The 26,232-nt window shown below is 37.5% G+C and overlaps 1 protein-coding gene across 19 annotated transcripts in view; it reads left to right on the top strand.

Annotated features, from left to right (window-relative positions):
• The window catches only part of FRRS1 (ferric chelate reductase 1), a 109,614-nt gene that overhangs the window by 54,883 nt on the left and 28,499 nt on the right, over window positions 1-26,232 (top strand). For 6 of the 19 annotated variants that reach the window (XM_078332589.1, XM_078332590.1, XM_078332594.1 and 3 more), the window contains 6 exons: window positions 14,099-14,201; window positions 14,333-14,528; window positions 15,654-15,790; window positions 20,363-20,457; window positions 21,703-21,850; window positions 24,338-24,520. In XM_078332589.1, coding sequence (XP_078188715.1) covers window positions 14,333-14,528; window positions 15,654-15,790; window positions 20,363-20,457; window positions 21,703-21,850; window positions 24,338-24,520 — 759 coding nt within the window. In that variant the 5' untranslated portion in view covers window positions 14,099-14,201. Of the gene's footprint in view, window positions 1-2,323; window positions 2,357-8,986; window positions 9,045-10,291; window positions 10,813-11,676; window positions 11,831-14,098; window positions 14,202-14,332; window positions 14,529-15,653; window positions 15,791-20,362; window positions 20,458-21,702; window positions 21,851-24,337; window positions 24,521-26,232 lie in introns of all 19 variants that reach the window. The other 13 variants (XM_078332587.1, XM_078332588.1, XM_078332591.1 and 10 more) reach the window with 8 other exon arrangements.

Below are 26,232 nucleotides of genomic sequence, written 5' to 3'. Positions count from 1 at the left end.
CAATTCTACCTAGTTTGAGTAGTGTACAGAGATTTTTGTATCTTATTTTTCCATGTAAAGTATATTTATTTTTATATGGGTAGGAATTCGATCAATGGAAAAATAGGGATCCCATTTAGAAGGCAAAACTTCAGGAGAAAAAAGAGAAGCTTATTCCTGGAATAGCAGATGGCACGTTGTTATTACAGTGTAGGGGGAAAAAATCCCTGAAATTTGGGTTGTGCTGAAAAGTGTAAAACATTAAATGTTGAGTGCCTTTGTTTCTTAATCTAATAATTCTTGGGAAGCTGCTGAGCGTTTTGCAGGGAGAGGAGAGATATAATGAGAATTGTACCTTAGGAAAATTATCCTGTGTCAAAGAGTTACAGAAACAGGGAGACCTCTTGAGAGTGTTTTACTAATCTGGGTGACAGGTAATGAACTCTTCATTCTTGGACGTGGCGGCAGAAAGGAAAACAGTAGACACATGTAATAGAATGGAAAGTGGAAGAGAGTTGCAAGAGGGATAGGTAGTGCAGAATTGGTGGAGATAGAATCTGTAGAGCTTGTGTGGAAGTTGGGGACCAAAAGAGTGTTTGGAATCCAATCCTGAGAGTTTGGGGTTTGAAATCCTGCTGATGAGAAATGTGTTGACAGACCACCATCAGGTTAGGAAAGTGAGATTCCAGAACTAGTGCGGAGGAAAAAATGAATTTCATTTCAGACAAATTGAGTTTATTGTCATCTAAGTGGAAATCCATGCCCAGTTGGAAATCTGTGTAACAGCATTGTGGAGCTGTGGGGTGGGGCAATTGAAAAATTTAAGAAATATTATTCCAGAGGTTTTAATTGAGGCTGTGGAAGTGACGATCCTACAGAGAAAGAGGACAAAAAACGGGGGGTGGGAGAAGGAAAAAAAAAAGCCGATAGAAAAAGTCTTGGAGAAGGATACTTTCATGTAAGAGACGTAAAAGAGGAACCAGACTTAATTAAAGTATTTTTACAATGACTATTCCTGAGATTTGATTTTGGTTTTAGTTAGATTTCCTTACTGCCTCCAAAAAATGTGGTGGAAAAACATGATAAATTTTATTAGTAAAAACTGGCTGACTGCAGTGACTCATGCCTGTAATCCCAGCACTTTGGGAGGCTGAGGTGGGTGGATCACGAGGTCAGGAGTTTGAGACCAGCCTGGCCAGCATGGTGAAACCCCATTTCTGCTAAAAATACAAAAAATTAACTGGGCGTGATGGTGTGCACCTGTAATTCCAGCTACTTGGGAGGCTGAGTCAGGAGAATCACTCAAATCTAGGAGGTGAAGGTTGCAGTGAGCTGAGATCAAGTCACTGCACTCTAGCCTGGGTGATAGAGTGAGACTCTTGTCTCAACAAACAAACAAACAAAACAAAACAATAAACAAAAAACCTAATGCTTATGGAGTTTCTGTGGAGAGAACAGTGCCCTGCATTGTCTCAACAAACAAACAAACAAAACAAAACAATAAACAAAAAACCTAATGCTTATGGAGTTTCTGTGGAGAGAACAGTGCCCTGCAAAGTCCATTTTCACTTTTTTCTTTCTGCCTTTGATTCTCCCATTGCTCCAATTTAAATCATCCTCATTCAGAATCCCTCTTCCTTCATAATGCCTTGTTTATTTACCATGTCAGCCCTAAGGGTCTGATTTGAAGCTATGGATAGTTTGGTGATCAAAACCTCACAAAGTAGGCCAGAGACCATACTTTTCACCTCTCATTTGTTGTAACTTTGGCAAGTGTCTTAATCAGTGCCCTGTTTCACATATCAGGGACAATACTACCTCCCATAGTTCCCTGGGTTGTGAGGAATGCAATATTAAGTCCTTAACATGATGTCTCATATGTTGTACGCCCTCAGTACTTGTTAACTTTTCTCTTATTAGTTCTTCCATACCTCTGAATTACTATAATGAAATGGAATTTTAAAATTTCTGTCCCTGTGTGATCTTAGGCCCTATTTTTCTATGAGCTCTGTGAGCTTCAGTTTCCATACCAGTAAAAAACCAACCAATCAAACAAAAAAAACCCTTGTATGTTTCTTCCAATAATTAACACTCGCACATGTAAAGGAGGACTGTGATGACTGGAATAGAGCAGGCACTCAATAAATAGTAACGTTATTAAATTATAGATTAATACTATTTGCTTTTGTTTTAGATATTAGTTTTTGGTGTTTAGAGAAGGGGCCATTCCACTTAGCACTGAATTTTGTTTTAAGGAAAGGATGATTGTGAGGGCTACGTGGAATGATCCAAATGAAACCTGTATATTATGTAATAAGATATTTGTTTCCAATCATTTTTCCAGAAAATGAATAAAGAAAATGGAAAAATTGGTCAGGTGAGATGACTCATGTCTGTAATCCTAACACTATGGGAGGCCAAGGCGGGAGGATTGCTTGAGATCAGACCATCAAGACCAACCTGGGTAACATAGCAAGACCCTGTCTCTAAAAAAAAAAAATATCACCTAGGTATGGTGGTATGCACCTGTGTTCCCAGCTACTCTGGAGGGTGAGGCTGAGGTGGGAGGATTGCTTGAGCCTGAGAGGTGGAGGTTGTAGTGAGCCAAGATCGCACCACTGCTCTCCAGCCTGGGCACCACAGTAAGATGAGACCCTCTCTCTCTCTCAAAAAAAAAAAAAAAAAGATTAAAAATAAAAAGAAAATTGAAAGATTACTTGCTGATAGTGCTGTGATTATGGAAACTAGGATTAGATTGTAGAGTTTCAAATTACTTTGTTTTTCCAGATTTGTCTTACTTTAAATCAAACTCAAATCTTTTTCAGAAGTCTTTCCTACTGGCCAGGCACAGTGACTCATGCCTATAATCCCAGCACTTTGGGAGGCCGAGGCAGGTGGATCACCTGAGTTCAGGAGTTCGAGACCAGCCTGGCCAACATGGTGAAACCCTGTCTCCACTAAAAATAAAAAAATGAAGCGGGCATGTTGTCAGGTGCCTGTAATCCCAGCTACTTGGGAGGCCAAGGCAGGAGAATCGCTTGAACCCAGGAGGTGGAGGTTGCAGTGAGCTGAGATCACACCATGGTACTCCAGCCTGGGCGATAGAGTGAGACTCCCATCTCAAAAAAAAAAAAAAAAAAGAAAAAAGAAAAAGAAGTCTTTCCTACCATCTTAAGTTGTCAGATCTGACAGATCTTGAATTGGAATGAATGTGCCATTTTTTTGTTCTTTGTTTTTTAGAAACTTCTCTGAAAATGTCATAACTCTGATTGTTAATTTAAAGAAATCATTTATTCTTCACTTCTATGAAAATGGAGTCTGAAACATTTTTATCTGGGGAAGTGGAAATACTTGCCCTATTTTTCAATTTCCCTATAATTTGGGATTCAGCTGTCAAAGTCATCTTAGCTTTGGTGTGGAAGTTTTCTGAAGGTAAAATTAAATTGCTAGAAAGAAAAGGAGCACATTTTCTGAAATATTTTAGGTTTGAACAAATTAAATACAGATGCAAGAAACATGCAAAAATCTCACTAAGCCCAGTGTTCAGAAGAAATTAGCACATATTGAGGAGTTGGAAAGTTAATAGTGATGATAATATAAATAGTGGCAATTACCATTTATTGACAACTTACTGTTTTCAGGCATCAATGGATTTTTACATTCATATTTTTTAGAGCTTTAGTTCTATGAAATAAACCTCTACATTGCTACTCAGTCTCTTATAAAGCGATTTAACATTCTGAATGTTAAATCAGAGGTAGGTGAACTTAGATCTCAACCTTTGTCCCAGTAGCTTCCCCACTCACATTGTTTGTCCCTGTGCAACATGGATCTTTGCTGAACCTGTTTACTTTTCACCTTCTCTCTAAATGGGGAACAGTGATGTTGAGTGAAAAGAACATGGTGATTGCAGTTAGATGTTGGTTCAAATCCTAAGTATGTGTGATTTAGGGTATATTCCTTAACCTCAGTTTCCTCATCTCTAGTATGAAGAGAAATCTGCTTCTTATAAGGATTCCATCAGACGTGGTGTCTAACTGCCAGGTCGTCACCAAGTATTTGTTTCTCTTCTTTCTCTACGTCCCCCTTCCTTCTCCTCTACAGTAAAAGTACAATCCTTTTCTTTCCCTTTGTCCCAGAAATTTTATTGCTGTCTGTATATATCTTGTGCTTAGTCTTAACTTGCTGACTCTATCAATCTCCTTGTCATTCTGTGGTTTTACCTATTTTTCCTTTTTTTTTTTTTTTTTTTGAGTTGGGGTTTCATTCTGTTGCCCAGGCTGGAGTGCAATGGTGCAATCTTCAGCTCACTGCAACCTCTGCCTCCTGGGTTCAAGCAATTCTCCTGCCTCAGCCTCCCGAGTAGCTGGGATTGTAGGTGCCTGCCACTACACCTGGGCTTGCCACAGCCCAGCTAATTTTTGTATTTTTAGTAGAGACAGGGTTTCACCATATTGGCCAGGCTCGTCTCTTGGTCAGGCTGGTCTCGAACTCCTGACCTTGTGATCCACCCTCCTTGGCCTCCCAAAGTGCTGGGATTACAGGTGTGAGCCACTGCGCTTGGCTGGTTTTATCAACTTACCTAAAAGTATTTCTCCCTAATGCTGCTGTTCAACAGGTGAACACCTATTTCCACCTCTATCTCCCCCAGTCTAGGTTTTTGGTCACAATGCCAAGACTACCAGGTTTGCCCCAAATTCTAGAGGAAATGCTGAGCTAACAAATGTATACTATTCCCAAATTAGTTTTTAATTCAGTTCAGAATTTTAATTTTATTTTCTATTAGAAGCAATATGTGAAAGAAAAACAAAACAACCCCAATTCATTATGCCAAGGGGAAAAAATTAAGCTGAAAGCTGAGTCATATAAGCAACTGCATTTCCTTTTGTTTCTAAGTAGAGATCTACAGATAAAAGTTTAAATATCTCCACAGATAGCTACTGTATGTTCACTTTATCTTATGTAAAGTGCCAACTTACTGAGCATAAGCCAATACATACTTGATTATTCCCTGACCTGCTCATTTTGTCTCAGAACATGTGAATGATAAGTTCCTCTTTCCCCTCCAGCCCACTTTTCCCCTGTAGACACTGAAGCCCGCCCTCCAAGTCATCTTGGGAGAAAGGCACAGACAATAGACTGTTTTTGTGATTCTGTTTTTTTTTTTCGCCCAGGCATTGATTGTCCTTAGCCTGTCAAAATAAACTTCTAAGTTGATTAAAACCTGCCATAGATACTTTTCGGTTTCCAAATATTATAAATGGAGATTTCTGTTTTCAGGTCAAAAGCCTAGAAATAAAAGCATGTTTAAGACATAAATTAATTAAAATGTATTGCACTTGTGCCAAAATAAAATAGAATAATGTCATTATAATTCTTGTAATAAAAAAAACTGAAAACAGTATTTAGTAGGAAGTGGCTGTTTACCTTGAACATTATAGAATGTAATTGATGGAAGAAAAGAAGCAAGAATGTAATTAATGGAAATTCTGAAAGGAGCTTCCAAGTGACTTAAGGATTGCTGTGTTTTTATATTACGGTTAAACAACAACCTTTCTCATGCAGAAGATTACTGTGAGAATGTTAATTTATTAGCCATATTTATACTTATTGTTCAGGATCTCAAATGGAATGAAGAGAGAATAAGGCCTTTGCCATTGGATAAATCCAATTCCTATCTCCAAAAATTCTCCCTGTTGCTTACTGTTTGTTCCTTTAATTCTGAGAACTTTTCTTTTTTACTGAAATTCTTTACTGAAATTCTTGATACTCCTAATTTAGAATTTGATTCAAGGCTGAAACTTAATAGTCTATGTATGCCATAAAGTAATATTCATCAGATTGCAGGTTAAGAGCCATTGGTAGATTGTGAAATAACAATTCAGTAGGGTGTAACCAGCATAAAACAAAAAAGAAAGAAATAGGAAACATGTACTTTTATAACATGTAGTAAAGGTCAATAATGTTTCATGAAATGTTTGTTGGGTTATAATGTAAAAATATTTCTTCCTTTTTGATGTAGTAAACAAAAATTAAAACCCCTGCATACTGAAAAAAAAAAATAAAAGAGACGCTTTTCCAAATTATGTTGTCATTTTATAGTGAACTATTTTGGCTAAGTTTTTGCTTTTTTTGCATCTTATTCTTCATAATTAAGAATTCCTTGTTGCGTCATACCTATGCATTAATTAAGAGTCCCAGTACTTGCTTACACTCATATCTTAGGTAATGTAGAGTGCGTGTTACGGGGCTGAGTTCCCACAATTTTTTTGTGTGCATGTTAACTTTTGAACTCCTTTGATGCCTTAATTTACAGTAAATGACTAACAAGAGCTAGAACTTGAATGCAATATAACTAGACATGATTCACTATTTGTTAGCTGAATCATCTGACATTGTTTTAAAAGGTGTGTTTTTATGTTTTTTTCTTATTCTCACATGTTCTAGAGTTGCACAATACTAAGATGTTTAATGACCAATTTATTTTAAGAAGTCTTTTGTTAACACATACTCCTTTTACCAATGACTTGCTTACATCTAAATATTTTTGATTGAATTCTTCTAGTTTTGTCTGAATTTTACTTTGTAATATATTCTCTTGATTAACATCACTTGCTTCTGTGTCCCACAGTCAAATAATAATTACGTTTTCATCTAAGTGTAAGAATTTTATATTTATATAATAAAGAATATACTTGTTTTGAGGTTTTATCTTTATGTGAAATATATGTAGAACATGGTGTAAGCAGTCATCATACCCTTTTACTAAGCACTTGTCTTTCAGGTAAGAAAGAAAACTGTAAAAATCTCATCTGGTTTGGGAATATTTCAGTTACAGAATCAGGATAACTGCTCTTTTAGTCTTTTAAAATAATAAATCTCTCTCTGTTTTGGGCTGACAAAATAAATCTCTTGTTTAATCTTGTATTTTGTATAGACAATAGAATGTGAATATTAATTTAAGAAAATCATACATAATTGGTAGGAGTCCTTTCTGTTCTTAAGGATGATTTCATAATATAATAGCTGACTGTTGACAATCTATAATTTTAACTTAAATGTTTCCCAAACCTCCTATTTTATAATTATGTGATCTGTCAGTATAGGTTGCCTAATGAATTAATGTATTAGTTTGAAAAAAAAGTTGTACCTTAAATTACTAACTGGAAAACCATAATTAGCTATTACAATGAAAATAGAACTTTACCTTGAACAGTCAGCATTTGACAGAGGACAAAGATGTCACCATTATACAAGTCCCTCTCTGACCTTGTTATATTTTCCTAATCAATGATGGTTGGTGGTGTCTTAGTCACTTCCCTTTCTTGTCTTATACTTCTTGCTCAAATAATTCCCAATATGCTTTTTCACTTTGCTTCCCTAAAATCATAAAATTTTAGAATTGAAGGTGGCCTTGAATTTCTTCTGGTTCACTTGCTGCATTTTGCAACTGATGAAACAGATTTAGTGACTTGGTTGATGCTATTCAGCTGTTTAGTGCATAGCAGAGACTGGGGATCAAGTTTTGTTTCCATTTTCATCTGACAGAAAGTTAGTGCCAAATAAATATTTGTTAAACGGAAGTAACTATTTTCACTATAGCATTCTTTAGGTAAGTGGCACATTACTACATTTAATCTTAATAATGGCAAAGTCAATTAAATTGTGATGTTCCTTCCCCTCTCCCTCCTTCCCTCCCTCCCTTCCTTTTTCTCTCCCTCCAACTCCAGGTTGGAGTGCAGTAGCACAATCATAGCTCACTGCAGCGTTGACCTCTTGGGTTCAAGGAGCCTACCTCTCACCTCAGCCTCTTGAGTAGCTGGGATTACAGGCAGCCACTGTGCCTGGCTGTTTTTTTTTTTTTAGTTTTGGAGAGATGGGGTCTCACTGTGTTGCCCAGGCTGGTCTCGAACTCCTGGCTTCAAGTGATTCTCCTGCCATAGCCTTCCAAAGTGTTGGGATTATAGAACCGTTGTACCTGGCAGCAGTTATTTTCTTAAACATTCTGTTTCCTATAATCAACCATTATGTTTTTTTTTTCCTCCACTATGGAGAAATCTTAAGCTCCTTCTAAGTTTTATGTTGTAGATGTTTTTCAGAAGCTCTTGGTTGGTTCATTTGTTTTTTTCACTCCTCCTTAAATGAATTCTCCCCATCTTTCATGTTTGATAAATAGTGGTTTATATGGTACTGTTGGACTCTATGCTGTTCACTTAGTAGCTCCTGGCATTAGATGCAGGGCTGGTTAAAGTGTGTATCTCACAGTACAATATTGGGGGTTTAATAGGAATTCCTGTATTTTAGTTTAGTGAGGGGTTAGTTTACATAACTATATATGCATTTAATGCTGTAAATTTCCCCTTAAATACATTTGCTGCATCCCACAAATGTATTCTTTTAAATTTATTAAGTTGTATTTTTTGGCCCAGAATGTAGTCTATCTTGGTGAACATTCTACATGAGCTTGAGAAGAACGTATATTCTGTTGTTGCATGAAATAGTCTATAGATATCCATTATATCCAGTTGACTGATGTTGAATTCACCCATGTCCTTAATGATTTTCAGTCTGCTGCATCTGTGCATTTCTGTCTCTCTCTTTTTTTTAAGTTTCTTTCTTTTTTTTTTTTAAGTCAAGGTCTCTTGCTCAGGCAGGAATGGAGTGGTATAAACATAGCTTACTGCAACCTTCAACTCCTAAGTGCAAGCCATCCTCCCTCCTAAGACTCCTGAGTAGCTGAGACTACTTGTGTAGTCCACTGCACTCAACTGTTTATTTACTTACTAATTTTTTGTTTTTACAGACAGAGTCTCATTATGTTGCCCAGGCTGGTCTCGAACTCCTGGCCTCATGTGATCTTCCTGCCTGGGCCTAAGAAAATGCTGGGATTATAGGTGTGAGCCATGGTGCCCAGTCTGGATCTGGCCATTTCTGATAGTGGATTCATCTGTTTTTCCATATAGTTCTGTTAGTTTTTGCTTCACTTATTTTGATGCTCTATTGTTAGGTGCAGACACATTCAGGATTGTTATGTCTTCTTGGAGAATTGACCCCTTTGTTACTAGGTAAAGCTCTCTTTATCCGTGATAGCTTTCCTTGGTTTGAAGTCTACTGTCTGAAATTAATGTAGCTACTCCTGCTATCTTTACATTAGTGTTAACACAGTGTATCTTTCTCTATCCATTTACTTTTAATCTCTATGTGTCTTTATATTTAAAGTGGGTTTCCTGTAGAAAACTTAACAGAGTCTGTTTCCTGATCACTTTGACAATCTGTCTTAATTGCTACATTCAGACAACTGACGTTGAAAGTGATGAGTGATACACAAGCACAGCTTATTTTATGGTACTTCGCTTTATTATGCTTTGCAGATATTGTGTTTTTTACAAATGGAAGGTTTATCTTTCTTAAAAAAATAAAATTGTAAAAAATCTATCAAATTATTAAAAAAAAAAAAAGGGTCTTGTTATGTTTGCCAGACTGGTTTGGAACTCCTGGGCTCAAGCAGTTTTTCTGCCCTGGCTTCCCAAAGTGCTGGGATTACAGGCATGAGCCACTGCATCCAGCCTTTTTTTTTTTTTTTTTCTATTTTTAATTGAGATGGAGATCCTGCTTTATTACCTAGGCTGGAGTGCAGTGGTGTGATCATAGCTCACTGCCACCTTGAATTCCTGGGCTCAAGGGATCCTCCTGCCTCAGCCTCCAGTACCTGGGGCCACAGGCAAGTACCACTACAGCCAGCTTATTTTTTCATTTTTTGTAGACAGAAGGTCTCTCTTGCCCAGGCTTGTCTTCAACTCCTCGACTCAAGGAATCCTTCATCCCCAGCCTCTCAAAGTGTTGGGATAATAGGGGTGAGGATGCCTTCAGCCCACGGTGTGGAGACCAGTGCCCTTGTCTCATGCCTGGCTACAAATTGAAGGCTTGTGGCAGCTCCTCATTGAGCAAGTCTGTCAGCACATGCTCACCTTGTGTCTCAATGTCACGTTTCGGTAAATTTCTATTTTATTATTTATTTTTATTTTTAATTAAAAAATAGAGATGGGAGTCTCATTATATTGCCCAGGCTGGTCTTGAACTACTGGGCTCAAGCTATCCTCCTGACTCGGCCTCCCAAAATGCTGGGATTACAGGTTTGAGCCACTGTGCCTAGCCTCACTTCGGCAAGTTTCTGAACATTTCCATTATATCTGTTATGGTGATCTGTGATCAGTGATCTTTGATGTTTCTGTTGTTTTGGAGAGACACAAACTGCACCCGTATAAGATGGCAAACTTAACTGATAACTGTGTGTGTTCTGTTTTACCAACAGACTATTCTCGAATCTCTCCTTCTCCTCAGGCCTCCCTGTTCCCTGAGGCACAACAATATTGCAATTGGGCGAATTAAGAACCCTATAGTGGCCTGTAAGTGTTCGAGTGAAAGGAAGAGTCATGTATCTTTCACTTTCAATCAAAGGCTGGAAATGATTAAGCTTAGTGAGGAAGGCCTGCCGAAAGCCAAGACAGGCTGAAGGTCAGGCCTCTTGTTCCAGTCAGCCAAGTTGTAAATGCAAAAAAAAAAGTACTTGAAAATGGTAACTCCAGGGGATGTATGAATAATAAGGCAAAACAGCCTTATTGTTGATATGGATGGAGAAAGTTTTAGTGGTTTGGATAGAAGATCAAACCAGCTACAACATTTCCTTGAGCCAAAATCTAATCCAGAGAAAGATTCTACCTTTCTTTAATTCTGTGAAGACTGGGAGAGGTAGGCCCCTAAGAGAGAGGTCTCTGCTGTTTCACCATCCCTTATATTTCATCATTTACTTCGCCGATATAGAAGCATACAAAAGTAAGCACACATAAGCATATGTATATCCATACATAATTATATGTATTATTATTTTGAATGAGCTTTCATGTTAGATTCAGTGTAAGAAGAACGTTTTTACTTTACCTTCACTTATTCCTTCTCCAGTGCTCTTCTTTCTTTATGTAGATCTGAATTTCTGACCTTTATCGTTTTCCTTTTCTCCTAAGAATTTCTTTTCACTTCCCTTGCAAAATAGGTCTTACTGGCAACACATTGCCATAATATTTGTTTGTCTGAGAAAGCCTTTTTTTTTTTTTTTTTTTATTGAGACGGAGCCTCACTCTGTTGCCCAGGCTGGAGTGCAATGGTGTGATCTTGGCTCACTGCAACCTCTGCCTCCCAGGTTCAAGTGATTCTCCTGGCTCAGCCTCCCGAGTAGCTGGGATTATAGGCATGTGCAATAGCGCCCAGCTAATTTTTGTATTTTTAGTAGAGACAGGGTTTCACCATGTTGGCCAGGCTGGTCTCGAACTCCTGATCTCGTGATCCACCCACCTTGGCCTCCCAAAGTGCTGGGATCACAGGCGTGAGCCACTGTGGCTGGCCTCTCTAAGAAAGTCTTTATATTTCTTCTCCACTTTTGAGAGATAATTTTTTGAGGTATAGAATTCTATGGTGTCACTTTTTTCTCTCAACACTAAATATTTTGCTCTACTCTCTTCTTGCTTGTGTGGTTTCTGAGGAAAAGTCAGATATAGTTCTCGTCTTTGTTCATATCATTCTCCTCTAGCTTCTTTCAGGATTTAAAAAAAATGTTAGATTTCTGTATTGTGAAAATGATATGCTATATTAATCAGGGTTTTCCAAAGTTACAGATTAAGATTTTATTTATGTATGTTATAGATATTTAATATGGAAACTGACTCGTGATTCTGAAAGCCGCAAGTCTCAAAATCTGCTGTTTATAAGTTAGAGAAGCCGGAAAGCTACTGGTACACTTCAGTCTAAGCCCAAAGACCTAAGAACCAGGGGAGCCCATAGTGCAACTCCTTGTCAGGTATGAGGGCCTTGGGTTGGGGAAAGGATTGCTGGCGTTCAGTCCTGTGGTTTTCAGGCCCCAGAACTAGGGGCTTTGATGTCTGAGGGCAAGAGAAGACAGATGTCTTAGACCAAGAAGAGGGAGTAATTCCCTCTTCCTCTGCTTTTTTATTCTATTTAGGCCCTCAAAGGATTAGATGATACCTACCCACTCTGGTGAAGCGATCTTTGTTACTCAGTCTGCTGGTTGAGATGCGAATCTCTGTCAGAAATACATTCATAGACACTCCAGAAATAATATTCTATCAGCTATCAGAACATCCCTCAGCCCAGTCAAGTTGACATATAAATTAACCATCATGTATACCTAGATTTAGGTTTTTTTTTTTTTGGTATTTATCTCACTTGGTATTTTGTGTCTGATAATAAATAATTTGGGTGAAATTCTCAGTCATTATTATTTCAAATAATTCTTCTGTTCCTTTCTCTCTTCTCCTGCTGGAATTCCTGTCCCATGTATGTTGTATCTTGTGTAGTTCCACAGTTCTTGGATATTCTGTTGTTGTTGTTGTTTCAGTCATTTTTTTCTTTTTTCAGTTTGGTATTTTTCTATTGAGATATCTTTAAGCTAAGAGTTTCTTATCTCAGATATGTCCAGTCTACCCATAAGCCCATACATCCCTTCTTTTAAAGTGTTTTTGATCTCCAGCATTTCTTTTTGGTTCTGAGAATTTCCCTCTCTGTGTATCTGTTCTTGCATGCTGTCTACTTTACATTAGAGCATTTCACATCTTAATCATAATTGCTTTAAATTCCTGGTCTGATAATTCCAACATCTCCATCATATCTGAGTCTGGTTCTGAGGCTTGCTGTGTTTCTTCAGATTGTGTTTTCTGCCTTTCAGTATGCCCTGTAAATTGATCTTAATAACTGGACATGATGCACAAAGTAAAAGGAACTGCTATAAATAGGCCTTTAATAATGTGGTGGTGAGGAGTGAGTGGGCGGAGGACTGAGCTTATGTCCCTGGAGTGTGGACTTCACAACTGCTTCAAAGTTCTTCTCTGACTTAGGTGAAACAGGATGGCTAATATGGGCCACAGCTGGGTATTTCCCCTCTTCCAGGTCATGTAGGCTCTGATAAAACTCCAGCAGGTTAGGCTGCGGTTACATAGTTGCTCCTGATTTACATAACTAAAAAACAATATTTTTTATAGTGATTCTAAGGCTGCTATTATTTTTGTCTATGACCAGATACATGATATAGAAATAAATAATAAATAATTATTTATTTTTCTATAAATAAAAAATCCTTTTCCATAAACAATAAACTGCCTCTTGGCCTTTTCCCATCTGCAACCTGTCCATGGTGTTAACATTATTTACTGCCACGTAACATGTCACTGCTCATCTACCTTCAGCCTTGTTGAGTCCTGTGTTTTGCAGGTTTTGAATATATGCATCAAACAAAATGGATGATCTGGGCTCCAAGAGGGTGGGACTGAGGCAAAGTAGCTGGTTTTCTATTATCCAGATGGTAAGAGAAAGATTAGAGCCGGGGAGGGAAGAAGATTGTATGGGCTGACAATTGTGTTTTCTTAATTTAGAAGTATCTGTGCTACAGGTAGTAGAAATATTATCTCTTCTAATTGGTTTTCTGTTATCCTCAGTTTTCAGTATTGCAAATTAAATTGTCCAGTCATCATAATCAGTTTAATAGGAAGTTGGGAAAGGTCTTATCTTAGATTTATTCAGGTGATGATATTTAAATCCAGAAGAAACATTTCTTAGTTGTTCTTTGAGCTTTCTAGGATGATGTGAAGTAAAACCTTTTGCTTTTATTGACTAGTTTATTATTTCCAATTGATAATAATGAAAGCTATTATTTATTATCTTCCTTGTCAGATTTTGAGCTATATTTATTTTTATTTAAAAAACACTAGGCCGGGCACAGTGGCTCATGTAATCCCAAAACTCTGGGAGGCAAAGGTGGGCAGATCACTTAAGGTTAGGAGTTCGAGACCAGCCTGGCCAACATGGTGAAACTCCATCTCTACTAAAACACAAAAATTAGCTGGGTGTGGCAGTGCATGTCTGCATTCCCAGCTACTGGGGAGGCTGAGGCAGGAGAATCGCTTGAACCTGGGAGGCAGAGGTTGCAGAGAGCTGAGATCACGCCAGTGCACTCCAGCTTGGGCAACAGAGCGAAATCTCTGTAACAACAACAACAACAACAGCAACAACAAAACAACATTGAAAAGAGGGTCTTTGCTTCCTTATTTTTCAGGTAAGGAAGTGGAGGATTAGATGATTTGCCCAGTCTTACCGTAATTTGTAGAGCCGAGATTGAAATCCAGGTGAAACTTCACGTATCACATTCTTTTTATCAGGTATGTTGAGAATATGGTTTGCTGAACACAGAAAGCAAGTAGTTATCTAGAATTATAGTCTTGTATGTAAAAGCTTTTATATTTTACTTTAATTTTATATGACAATAATGTGCTTTGATCTTCCTTTTGAGATGGCAGTTTCTGGATTTACTCTTGGAACCTGCACACTTCTGTTGCACATTAGTTATGTGGCTAATTATCCCAATGGAAAAGTAACACAGTCATGCCATGGAATGATTCCTGAACACGGTCATAGTCCACAGGCTGTTCCTGTTCATGACATTTCAGTGAGTCAGATGACATTCAGGCCGGGGGATCAGATTGAAGGTACTGTGCTGGGATTAACTGTTTGCATTTTGGACTTCACTCTTTTATTGTTCATTGCCTCTTTATTATTATTTGATTTAGACTATTTCATTTAAATATTTTTTCTTTTTTAAGATACTATCATACTTCTTATTTTTGGTTACAGGTGATTATATTACTTAAGTAGTATGTGGATTACCCATCCAGAACAGGCTTTTAAATAAGTTTTTGTCATTATCTACTTTTTTTTTTATTAATTGTGCTATCATTTCAAGAGAAGAGAAAATAAAGTTTATTTTATCTTGTTTAAAATGTAATAAACTCTTGTCCTTTCTGACATCATATAATTTTAAGAATAATTCTCTAATTTCTCTGGTAAAATATGGGCTGCTTATTAAAGAAAAATATATAACAGCATTTTGCAAACTTTATTTTTTTGCAACTCTAGAAATGCAAAATGTTAATAGGTACTCTGTTACATAAAGAGTATATGGAAAAATAAGTTTGGAATATTCTGTGTGGTACATAATATACATTAGAGTTCATACTGTACAGTAGGATATTAAATACCCTAAGAGATTTGCAGTAAAGAAACAAGTATTTACTTTCATCTAGTGATTTTTTTTTTTTCAATTCAATAAGAATTTATTGAGTGTCAATATGAGCCAGACACTGTGTTAAATACTGGAATTCAAAAGAAAGCACCTCGTGTTTTTTTCCTCCAATGAGGTCAAGTAAACATTTTAAAAAAACTTTTAGGTTCAGGGATACATGTACAGGTTTGTTTATGGGTAAATTCCATGTGTCACGAGGGTTTGGTGTACAGATTATTTCATCACTCAGGTGATAAGCCTAGTACCCAATAGGCATCATCTAGCATTTTCCAAACTGACTTAGCCTTATGGACCACCCCTTGACCATCGCCTATTTTTCTTTTCTCTTTGTGAAATGGCTGTTAATATCTCACAGAGTGAATATCTTATGGAACACAGTTTAGAACTTCTTTGCCTATAGGATGACTCTTTTCTCTCTGGGAGTAGTTTTGCATATATATGTACACATCATTCTAACTAATTTATGACCTCTAAACTTTTTCTTTTTTTTTACATTACTAAGCTTTTTAACCAATCCTTTTGTTTTTCTCAGTTACTTTGTCAGGGCAACCATTTAAAGGCTTTCTCCTAGAAGCACGTAATGCTGAGGATTTGAATGGCCCTCCTGTTGGCTCCTTCACATTGATTGACAGTGAAGTGTCACAGCTTTTGACCTGTGAAGATATACAGGTTTGTGTTTAGAGTTGATCTTTGAACCATATAGAGTTTACAGGTGCCAGCCTCACTCCTGGGGAAGTTGGAAATCTATGTATAACTTTTGACTCCCCCAGAACTTAACTACAAATAGCCTGTTTTTGACCAGAAGCCTTACTGATAACAAATAGTCGATTAATATATATTTTGTATTTATATATTATATACTATATTCTTACAATAAACTAAGCTAGGCAAGAGAAAAATCTTACTAAGAAAATAAGAAAAAATCGGCCGGGCGCAGTGGCTCACGCCTATAATCCCAGCACTTTGGGAGGCCAAGGCGGGTGGATCACGAGGTCAAGAGATCGAGACCATCCTGGTCAACAAGGTGAAACCCTGTCTCTACTAAAAATACAAAAATTAGCTGGGCATGGTGGTGTGTGCCTGTAGTCCTAGCTACTCGGGAGGCTGAGGCAGGAGAATTGCTTGAACCCAGAAGGCGGAGGTTGCGGTGAGCTGAGATCATGCCATTGCACCCCAGCCTGGGGAACGAGAGCGAAACTCCGTCTCAAAAAAAAGAAAAAAAAGAAAAGAAAAGAAAACATATATTTACTATTCATTAAATGAAAGTGGATCATCATAAAGGTCTTTATTCTCGTCTTCACATTGAATAGGCTAGGGAGGAGAAGGAAGAGGAGGGGTTGGTCTTGCTGTCTTGTAGGTGTAACTTCATGGAAATACATTGTAATTTCTATCTGACTTTTTTGTTTTTTCACTTTCTTAAAAATGTTTCTATATGGTAGCAATCCTTCCCCACTTTGCTTTAGTTTCAGTGCTATGTCATAGGAGGTCCATGTCGCAGAAGAAGGCAAAAGCAGTGCTGAAGAATTGGAGCCCATTTGCTAGGTTGTCTAATGTCAGTTTGTTTTCTGAGACTGCTTCTTCTACGTAGTCCTCATTGTCACCTGGCACTGGTTTGGAAAACTCATCATCAAGTTGTCTCCTGTTAATGGTGTCTATTAGCTCTTGAATTTCTCAAAGATTCATATCTTGAAACCCTTCATCCCCTACCATTTTTGCCATATCCACAGTGTCTTTTATAATTCCTTGATTGGCTCTGTAAATCTTTTAAAGTCATGCACAACATCTAGATACAGTGTTTCTCTAGGAGGAATTTATTGTTTTGGGATTGATGGCTCTCTAGGCTTTTTTTTTTTTTTTTAATAACAATAGGGTCTTCAATGGTGTAATCCTTCCAGACTTTCATGGTGTTCTATCAGAGTTCTCTTCCATAGTGTTGACAATCCTTTCCATCGAGTACTGTGTGTAAAGAGCCTTAAATGTTCTTAAGACCTCCTGAGCTAGAGACTGAGTTAGAGACACTGTATATGGAGGCAAGGATGTGACTTCAGTGGCTTTGGTGTTGAGCTCATGGGGTTCTTGGTAGCAGGGGCATTGTCTAATATTGTATTAGGCTCTTATTGTATTGCTCTAAAGAGGTGCCTAAGACTAGGTAGTTTAATAAGGAAAGAGGTTTAATTGGCTCACTGTTCTGCATGCTGTACAAGCATGGCACTGGCATCTGCTCAGCTTCTGGGGAGGCCTTAGGAAGGCTTCATGGCCTTTTACTCATAGCAAAAGCTAAAGCGGGAGCAGGCCCTTCACATGGTGAAAGCAAGAGAAAGAGAGAAGGTTGGGGGAGGGGAGGTGCCACATTTTACAACAACCATATCTTACAAGAACTCGCTCACCGTCTCGAGGAATAGCACCAAGCCATGAGAATTCTGCTCTTCTGACCCAAACACCTCCCACCAGTTCCCACCTTCAACACTGGGGATTGCAATTTAACATGAGAGTTGGGTGGAGACAAATATCCAAACTATATCAAATATCAATAGCACATTTATTTATTTATTTGAGACAGAGTCTTGCCCTGTCATCCAGGCTCACTGGATGTGCAGAAGTGCAATTTTGGCTCACTGTAACCTTTGCCTCCTGGATTCAAGTGATCCACCTGCCTCAGCCTCCCAAAATGCTGAGATTACAGGTATGACCCACTATGCCCTGCTAAAATAACTTTTAAAATCTTTTACTGCCAAGGTGCTTCTTGGCTTCAGAGGCAGAGCATCCATGAAGCCAGTCCAGACAAAGGTTTCTCATTATCCAGGCCTTCTTGCTGTTACAACCAAAAGACTGGCAGCTGATGTTTATCTTTCCCTTCAAGGTGTGGGGTTTAGTGGCTTTATAGGTAAGGGCAGCCCTGATCATAAACTGACTGCATTTGCGCAAAACAGTAGAGATAGCCTGTTCCTTCTTGCCTTAAATCCTGGTACTTGCTTCTCTTCTTTACTAATAATTGCCCTTTGTGGTATCTGTTTCCAAAATTGGGCACTTTTTTCTGCATTAACCTGTTCAGGCAGATATACTTTCTCCTCAATGATTTTCTTAATGGTGCTTGGGAACTTGCCTGTTGCCTCTTGGTCAGTAGAAGCTGCTTCTCTTGTTATCCTGACATTTTAAAAGCCAAACTTTTTTCTAAAATTATCAAGCTATCTTTTTCTGGCATAAAGTTCTCCAGCTTTAGACCCTTCACCTTCCTTTTTCTTTAAGTTGTCATGTAATGACTTTGCTTTTTCTTGTATGATATTAGTCTTTAAGCATGCCTTTCTCATAGCAATTCTTACACCTACATAAAAGATGCATTTCCAAACGAGATGAAAAGATCTTTCACAGAAAGTGCAAGGTTTTTGCATCTGTTTGCATAGCTGCAGTGACATCTTCATGAATTTTCCTTTTGTTACAGTGGTTCTTGCACTGTATTCATTTACCTTGAAATGGTGGGCAACTGCAGCAGCAGGCCGTAATCTACAGTACATATCAAGCAATTCATCTTTTTCTTATAACATCATGAGTTTTCTCTGCTTCTTGGGAACACTTCCAGCATCACTAGCAGCACTTTGTATGGATCCCATGGTGTTAGTTAACGTTTACAGTAGTGGACAAAACACAATAAAACCTGAATGCAGTGGCTTGTACCTCTTTTCCCAGCATTTTGGGAGGCTGAGGCTGGTGGATTGCTTGAGCTCAGGAATTTGAGACCAGCCTGGGAAGCATGGCAAAATCCAGCCTCTACAAAAAAATACAAAAATTAGCTGGATGTGGTGGCATGTGCTTGTAGTCCCCACTACAGTTAATTTTATGCAGTTATGATTGAATACTGCATTTTTACATTTGTTTATATGTCTCTGGACTATGAATGGCACCATGTACAGTGTGTTTGTGTATGTATGTTTTGATAAATTTTAACTTTGCATAATAGGTTTGTGTATATTTTATGGTAGTAAATGATAAAATAGACTAATACCTATATATTTTGTGCATTTAAGACATACCTAACTTTTTAATTTTTTCAATATTTCTAGCCTATGAAGTTTGTCTGTGTTTTTTCAAATTGTTGAAAATTTCCAAACTTTTTAAATTATATTTTTGAAAATAAATCTGCATATAAGTGGACCTATGCAGTTCAAACCTGTGCTGTTCAAGGGTCAACTGTAGCTTGAAATTTTTCTCTGTCAGTTTTTTTTGTGGTCTTTTCACTATAAGGTAGTGGTTGCAAGATAAATGATGACATTAACCATGTATTGTAAACATCTAAATTGATTCAGAATGATCAGACTTTTTCCTTAATTTTACTACTTGCAATTTTTATACATCAGCACCCTATAAAAGGTAAAGTAGTTTGAAGAATTTATAGCTTGTGATATTTTATGTTAATATTGACTCTTACTATATTAATTTTTGAAGGGTTTTAATATTGAAGACAGAGATTTAGAGTATGATAGGAGTCTAATTTTTTTCATTTATTTATTATACCAAAATAGTCCTGAATGGGAGGGATAGGTGATGGACAAGAGTGACTCTTGTTCCTTGAAAAACTCCTTACTTTACATAAAAGCACATCTTAGGAATACATAAGTAGAACAGTGTGATAACTTTGGTTAGAAGCATACACAGTGAGTAGGAAGCATCGCAGAGGGAGCCACACACAGGCTGGAAGGAATTGGGAGAGAGCCTCTCGGAGGAGGTGATCTTCAAGTGAGGTCTCAGATTGAGTAGGAGTTGGCCAGGAGCATGAAAGTGGGAAAGAAGAGTGTTAGAGAGAAAGGAGGTACTGAAATGTCATGTTACTGTGTGAATCTTCTGCATTCTATTCTGCATTCTATTTGTATCTATCAATGGAAGAGATATAAATTTATACTATACATGTACATGTATAATCATACATTTACATTATATATACATTATAATGTACATGTATAATATACATGAAACAATGAGCAGTCTCTATCTAGTATTAATGTACCCAGTGTTCACACCTCTCTTCAGTTCTTTTGATTTCTGTTGACTCTCATTTATTCACAGAGCCAGCTGCTAATATGTCAACTAATCAACATTTCATTTATTGAGTACCTGAGTCTTTCTAAATAAAATAAATTCTTCACCAGAATGCTAATGTCATGCAATGATAAATTATTTTGCAAAATGATAGAAGTTCTAGTCATGCTGAGTTATTGAGTGACTGGGTTCTTTTCCCTTTTATTTCAGGGATCAGCTGTGAGTCACACAAGTAAATCTAAAAAAACCGAAATTAAGGTCTACTGGAATGCTCCAAGCAATGCCCCAAATCACACACAGTTTCTGTGAGTATAAGAGTTCATAATTCTGGGCCAGGCATGGTAGCTTATGCCTGTAATCCCAGCAATTTGAGAGGCCAAGGCGAGTGGATCACTTGAGCCCAGGATTTTGAGACTGCCTGGGCAACATGGTAAAACCCTATCTCTCAAAAAAAAAAAAAAAAAAAAAAGTTTGCAACTCTGTAACTACTAGTATAACTGAAATTATAATTAGTCTGTATCATTTTATGTACCTATTAGACCTTCACGCATGTAGAAGAGCTTTGGTATAATAATAACACCACCTTCCTGATATAGGAATTTGTTTTGTGTTTTACCAGTGTATACCTAGTACCTGGCACAGAACTCGGCACCTCATAGGCACTTAGTAGACATTTGTTGAGTGAATAAAGTCTTGCACTGCCTTAATACTAATAAGAACTATCAATTAATACTTGAGTCTTATGTTGTAGAATACTACTTTTAGACTTGCTCCTGTAATTAGCATGAGAATACAAATGAAAGTCCTGAAATTTGGATGGTTTTTTCAGTGTTACAACTTGCAGATTAGACTCAAAAGAGACTGCATGGCTCTTATAATTATGAAACTCAGTGGAATTAAAACAGTACTTCTTCCTTATCCTACATACAAAGGAAACGGAATGTTATACTGCCATGTGATGATTCCCGAGTAGTGAAGTAGACATATATTTTAAGGGAAGGATTGCTCTCCTGACATGTCTGTTTTCTTCACTTTGTGCATAGGTCCCCAACACACAGTAACACAACTCTGCACCGGTATGTTAGGTGGAATGTGAAAAAGGGGTGTGACCCCAGCGAAAGCCGATAGTTACTTATGCAGCCTCTATTATAGCTGCTTGCTCTATTATGCAGCCTCTATTATGGTTGCCTGCTACGGAGGCCCTTTGGAAGAATTTGAATAGTGTGCTCTGAAATGACCAGTAGTATGTTCTTCATATGCCAGGAAGTAGAAATCTGTGCAATTTTGTCCCTGGGCCTGACATCATGGCTGTTGTGAATATGCCCCCAAAACAGACAAGAAAAGAGCGACAGAGGGAGAGAAAGCGATAAAAGTTCATCAAGTGATGGGGTGGAAGGGTGGTTGGAAATTTGCCTCAGGCAAAATTAATAGTGCTGTTAGGTACTAAGTCATGTGTTTCTAGTTTATTCTCTCTCTTTTTCCTTTGACGTTTTCATCTGATTACAATAGGCCACAATTAGGGTTCTAATCTCACTGGTGTTGCATTTCAGAGCCACAGTTGTTGCAAAGTACAAAATCTACTGGGTGAAGATTCCTGGTCCTATAATTTCACAACCAAATGCATTTCCTTTTACGACACCTAAAGCTACAATAGGACCTTTGCCAACGTTAGGTCCAGTTTCCCACTTAACCAAACCAGTAAGTAACAATTTTATTTTCTCTATAGAGATGGGATTTCACTATGTTTCCCAGGCTGGTCTTGAACTGCTGAGCTCAAGCGATCCTCTTGCCTTGGCGTCACAAAGTGCTGGGATTACAGGTGTTAGCCACTGTGCCCAGCTTAAGTAACATCTTTATAGCTTCATTAAATGCAATGTAAAATAATATATAGCCAAGTATAATGCCCTTATATTATAAAATACAGAAGAGAAGGTAAACAAAGGAAGACATTACATAGGAGTAAAGTGCTGTACTTAGTTTTCTCTATATGAGCAAAGGGGTAAATTTGTGATTGGAAATTGTGGTTCTGTGTACTTTGTGTGGCAAAGTGCATAGAGAAGTAGCTGTGCTGGGTAGTGGTAGCAAGTTTTGGGGCCCTCTGTAGAAATCTGAAGGAAGTCTTCATTGCAACATTACGACTTATAGGTTAGAAGGAAGGGAATGCAAGACCCTGCATGTTCAAGGTGTGGTTATGATGTTCACATGTAGTCTCTACTGGTAGGGGATATGTTTTCATTTGAAAATAAATCCAATGAAGTAATAGTTTTTTTTTTCTTTCTTTAAAACACAGCCAGATATCAAATGAAGAGCTTAAGTTAAATTTAGGCAAGATTTGGAGGAGATTGTTGAAGTAGTGATAAAACTCTTAGATCTCATTTCATTCAGGTCAAAGGGTACTAGGAAACTCTAGGTGCTGAACAACAGAAAATCTCTTGTAAATTCGTCAGTTAGAATTTTATCTAGGCCCTCTGATTCAAAAGATTTATCGCTGACAAGACATACCTTGGAAAGTGTTACGCATATTAGAAACATTAGGAAGGAGGGTTTTACTGCAGGAAATTCTGAGAAATGAGACTTCTTAATTCAGAAGTGGATACAATAAAAAAATGTGTTGAGGCAGGTTGTTTCAGTTGAAAGAATAAATGTGGGCCTAAATACTGACTTGCCTAATTTTCATTCTTGGTTTCCTTGCCTATAGAATGAGATGTCATAATATTTAGCTCTTAGTATCACTGTAAGAATTAAACAAAATGATGAATGTAAGTTTTCTAACTGTGCCTTGCATTTAATAAATGCTTCCTAAACATTAGTTCCTTTTCTTTTTCCTTCTTGTTGCCCTTTTGTACCTCTTTGTTCACATAGAGAAGCAAAGTAATGTGCTTTGCTCCTTATTTTGTTTTCCTTCTCTTCAACATTTTATAGCATATGGGCACTATATTTGGTTACATTATTATGATCGTTGCACTTTTGTCTGACCATACAGTTACATCTGTGATTTGTACTGCCCAGTTTAGGCTTAATGCTTATTTAATCAAAAGCTGCTTTAGGGAGGTAAACAGTTAGTTTGGACCTGAGCTTCCCACTAGGAATCTGCTGACAGTATTGTTGTCTTTCCATATATTCAATACAAGGCTCTTGTTGGAGCTTTTATTGTGTCTTTGTGCCATGTTTATAATCTTTAATTATAGGGAAGTTCATTCAGAGTCAAAGGATTACAGCATTTTTAGCGCTCGAAGATACATCAGGGTCTATTTCTTACAGTTTTCCTGGTACGTAGTTGAAGGTGAAGGAATCCAGAGAGAACAAGTCCTTTGGCAAACATGATGTAGAGAAGGGGAGAGAAGAGACCAAAGTCCAAGTTCCTTGGTTCCCACTGGCTTGTTCTCCTCACCCTAGTATGATCCGTCTTTTATATTTCCATCAACTCTAGTTACATAATGTTTAGTGCTCTTCAGAAATTTATTGTCACAGATCATTCGAACAAAGTCTGTTCCTTTATCAAATTTTAGAGCTGATTTTTTTTTCTAAGACTCTTCACCTTATATTCTTTATCAAGAAGCTCTGGATGAAGCCATCCCATTGTTGCATATTTCTCCCCCAACTAAATCACTACAGTTATTTGGATTGCTGGTAAATTGGGGTGACCATTTGTTTCTTATATCATTTTAGTATCAGATTTGAATCTGAATTCTAGAAGCAGAATCCACAATCTAAAATAATAACTTGCTAAGAATTTTTTTGTTTGCTTGTTAAAACTTCGTCTCTGAGAACTAGAGGATACTCTTTAGGCAGGAATGTCAGTGTCATTTAAGTCTCAGGGACTGAAGTTTTCCCTCAAAAATTTCTCAAAACTTATCAGAAACTTTGCTCCAAAACATACTTAATGTGAAATGTTTTCTGTATTACAGGAGCTTGAATACTCTTGCATAATTACAGTCTAACAAGTGTATGTTTTCCAAATTTTAATTAAAATTAATTAAGTTTAAAAGTTCATAACCTAACTACTGCTCTGATCATTTTTAATTTGAGATGTGTCTTTTGTTTCCTTATTTGAATGCTTATTATGGAAAGGTATTCTCATTAATCTGGAAACTACCCATACTTGACGGTAGTTATTCTTCTGTCATTGCCAATGAACTGCTTCTTTAATAATTAAGATTTTTTTTTCCTCTCTCATTTTTCTAGTTCAGTGCCTCAGATTGTGGGAACAAGAAGTTCTGCATTAGGAGTCCTTTGAACTGTGACCCAGAGAAGGAGGCTGCCTGTGTCTTCTTGTCCTTCACAAGAGATGACCAATCAGTGATGGTTGAAATGAGTGGTCCCAATAAAGGCTATTTATCCTTCGCTTTGTCTCATGACCAATGGATGGTGGGTACCTCTCACTTACACAAGTGGTAGCAAAGGAGGATCACTGGAGTGAGCTGTAATCAACAGCATATTAGCTGTTTGTTCCAGGGACAAATGATCATTCCACGTTAACGGTGGAATAAGAAAGGAGAAACTAACTTAGGAGATTCTAAGTTAAACAGCTTTGAGTACTTTATAATTTTAATAGTTGGCCAATTACTACCAAGAACAGGCTGTCCTAAGGAAAATTAGGAAGATCATTTTATTTCCAGTGTATTTGCCATTTTGTGTCTGTCTACCTCTGTGATAAAGCAGGAAATATGGTTAAGAAAAGTTGTTCTGAATAAAATGTTCTGTTTTTTGTAACCAGAGTTGTTTATTCAAGTGGCCAGAACTAAAGCATGTGTTCCTGCTCTTGGTGTCCTATTTTAGTGGTCATCAGTGCATTTTCTAAACAGGACTTAAACTTGTATGTCCAGGCCATATATATTACAGTAGGGTCCTTTGTCAAATCTGCAGAAGGCAGCATTTATTTTGAGCTGATTCTCACTCTCCCTGGGTAGTGCTGAAATGGATTAAATGATTCTGTAGATGGCAGCCTTGTGCTGTGGTGTGGAAGAGCAGAGGATTGTATAAGCACCTCGGTTTCCTAGGGAGCAGGAAGAGTATTGTGGCCAGGACACGTATAAGTCCTGTCCAAGCAGAGTGGGCATTGGGGCATAGGGATGGTCAGAAATGGAGAAAGCCCCTTATTAGCACAGGCAAGGGATCTTGTCTTGAGAGTTTCCTTCTTATCAGGATTTAAACTTAACACCACTTCTTTAGGGAATCATATTTCAGAAAAAGAGACGGAACTCTGACATGGCTGTGATAGAAGAAATAACGCTTTCCCTGAAGTTAAACTTGATTATATGGTTCCTGGAGCAGTGGTTGCAAGTATTGTAGGATGCTGGATGTAACCAACTTTCTTTAGTGGGATACCATTTCAGTATGTGTATATGACCCACATATTTCACTAGACACCTCTAGAATGCACTTGCTATCCTCTTTCATTAAACAAAATATATACCTTGCCTATGAAATACAAAAGATATCATGTACTTAAAAAAAATAACATATAAGAAATTGTGAATCTTTCCCCCTCAAAGTTGCATGTGTAGGAAACTTTATACTTGCTCAGCTGATGCGGTGATTGTTCAAAACATTTAACCCACTTCCTTTTGTGATTACCATCAGACTTGTAGCACGTTTTTTTGGATGTTCTCAGTGAACTAAGTTTAGTGTATGATGTGAATGAGGTTGAGTCAAAAATAAAATGTGACTATAAAGCAATAATGATAGGTGGCGGTAGTGCTGCTGTCATGTGAATGTGATAAAATTGGCTAGGAAGGAAATTCTGAAAGTGAGTCCAAAAAGGATTAACTTGTTGAATGAATGTGTAGTTTCATTAAGTTATAGCACTCATTTAGATATATGCTGTAGTCTTCTAAAAAAAAAAACAGACCCAACTTATTCCAGTTACTTTACAGCCAAAATTCATGCTATAGTATATAGATAACATTTCCTTTTACTGGTTACATAAAACCTGTAAGCAAGAGGCAAAGACTATTACTGCATTCACTGTTGTAATGAGTAGCCCACAGGTAGGCCAGTTATTCTATTTTAATTGTAGGCATTGATGGCACAAAAGCATTTATCTCTAATTCAAGATATGTTTATCTTACTTAGAAATT

This window comes from Callithrix jacchus, chromosome 7 (assembly GCF_049354715.1).
Source record: "Callithrix jacchus isolate 240 chromosome 7, calJac240_pri, whole genome shotgun sequence".
Lineage (NCBI taxonomy): Eukaryota > Metazoa > Chordata > Mammalia > Primates > Cebidae > Callithrix > Callithrix jacchus.
Note: the sequence above shows the minus strand (reverse complement) of the source record. Positions and strands in the feature narration are given on the sequence as shown.